Below are 1,845 nucleotides of genomic sequence, written 5' to 3'. Positions count from 1 at the left end.
GGGGGGGGGGGCGCATTGGGGGGGCGAAGAAGGAAGGTGTGAGGGGGCAGCTCGCGCATTCGATGAAGGACGCGTGCGCAGGGAGACGGGGCGGCAGGGAGCTGGTGCCTTTCTGGCCACGCGGGCACGCCGGCCGCGGCGCTGCGTGGCGCGACTGCGGAGGGGCGGAGCGGGCCGGTGGGCGCACAGGGGTTCCAGGCGAAGCGAGGGATGCCTGGCTGCTTGCTGCGGCTCATAAGACGCTCCGACTCAGCCGGTGCCACGCCCTGCCCGGCCGCGCGGTGATGTATATATATATTATATTTTTTTTATCTATATACAACGAGACTCGCTAACAGCCCCCTTGAGGCACCAAACCAGCGGCAGCGCGCCGACCCAGCACAACGCAGCGCATCACACCCATAGGCTCCAAGCCGCTCTTGACACTCTCCCACAGGCCCAGCTTCTGTCCAACAAAACCAAAACCCCAAGCAGGCGCGCGCCGCGCCCCCACCTCGTCCTCTGCTGAGAGGTGGTGCGCCGCCGCGTACTCGGGGTCGGCCGCGTCCAGCAGCCGCCGCTGCTGCTGCCGCTCACGCGCCAGCGCTGCTCGCCCCTCCCTGCGGGTTGCATGGGTAGGGAGAGGGGGAGGGGGGTGGTGCAGCAGCTCACGTGCCGAGACGGGTGGGGGGCAGGCCAGTGCGGACAGACGGCCCCGATGGCCTGCCGCCGCCTCCTTGTCTCCCTCCTCGAGGCTGAGCTGCCCTCCTCGCGAACGCAGCCGCCCCTATCATAGGGGAGGAACATGATTTTCCTATAGCCCAGGACTCCCCGCCAGCCTCCAAGCCCCTCAATCCACCGACCAACTCTGTGATGCGCCCCCCGCACTCACACCCACGACACAACCGTGGAGGGTGACCCTCCAAACCAGGTGCCCAACACAAGAGTGCACAGGCACGCCCCCCCCCTACACACACACACACACACACACACACACACACACCTGGCGTCTGCCGCCGCCTCCTCGTCTTCCTCGTCTCCCTCCTCCAGCCCCTCCTCCCCCGTCTCGTCCCCACCCTTGTCGCCGCCCGCGTCAGCGCCCCCGTGTGACGCCGCCAGGGCGCAGTGGCTGCCCACTAGGTCATGGAGGTCCTGGGGGAGGGGGTGGTGAGGACGTCATGGTGTCTCACGGTTTATTGAACAGTCGGTGTTGGGTCACGCCTTGGCATGGTGTGGTTGGGCGGGGTGGCGTTCCCCCACCTGCGGGGTGGCGTTCCCCCACCTGCGAAGTTCGCAGGTGGGGGCGATGGTTGCGAGCAAGGGTGGGGCTGAGTCCTGGGGTCAGGAGCGTGGATGTGTCGAGGCGGTCTGCTGGTGGCGATGATTCAAAGGCACTTCTGGGTGAAATTGTCAAAGGGTGGGATGCAGGCTGAACGATGTGGTTATGGCCGGCGCCGCGGGATGGGAGGCTCAGGGCCGGCCGCCCTGGGAGCGCCGGCGGCGGCGCCGCCGCCATGGCGTGAAGCCTCGACCCGTGCTCTGGCTGCGTCATCACGACGACCACAGCCACAAAACAGGAGGGCATCGCAAGCAACAAAAGTCACCCTGATTTGCAACGGGACACCTCGTCGCGCCCACCGTGGCGTCACCAAAGATGCGCGCCGCCTCCGCCATGGCCTGGCTGGCAAACCCGCCGCCGCCGCTCAGGAATGTGTAACCCAGCACAGGTGCCCCTCGCCGCCGAGCGCACCCAGGGCCCACATCATGTCATGTCATCGTCAAAAAACCCGGCGTGTTGCCGCCGCCGCCGCCGCCGCCGCCGCCGCTGCCGCCGCTGCCGCCGCGCAGCCGCCTCTGGCCCCGAGT

The 1,845-nt window shown here is 67.8% G+C and overlaps 1 protein-coding gene across 1 annotated transcript in view; it reads right to left on the bottom strand.

Moving 5' to 3' along the window:
- Positions 1–331: 331 nt before the first annotated feature.
- Positions 332–1,845, bottom strand: part of MNEG_10318 (hypothetical protein) — a gene marked incomplete at both ends in the record, with an annotated part of 3,620 nt that continues 2,106 nt past the window's right edge. The window contains 3 exons of the mRNA XM_014041211.1: positions 332–599; positions 983–1,131; positions 1,262–1,314. Of these exons, the coding sequence (XP_013896665.1) occupies positions 332–599; positions 983–1,131; positions 1,262–1,314 (470 nt within the window). The remainder of the gene's footprint in view (positions 600–982; positions 1,132–1,261; positions 1,315–1,845) is intronic.

This window comes from Monoraphidium neglectum, assembly GCF_000611645.1.
Source record: "Monoraphidium neglectum strain SAG 48.87 unplaced genomic scaffold scaffold02269, whole genome shotgun sequence".
Classification (NCBI taxonomy): domain Eukaryota; kingdom Viridiplantae; phylum Chlorophyta; class Chlorophyceae; order Sphaeropleales; family Selenastraceae; genus Monoraphidium; species Monoraphidium neglectum.
Note: the sequence above shows the minus strand (reverse complement) of the source record. Positions and strands in the feature narration are given on the sequence as shown.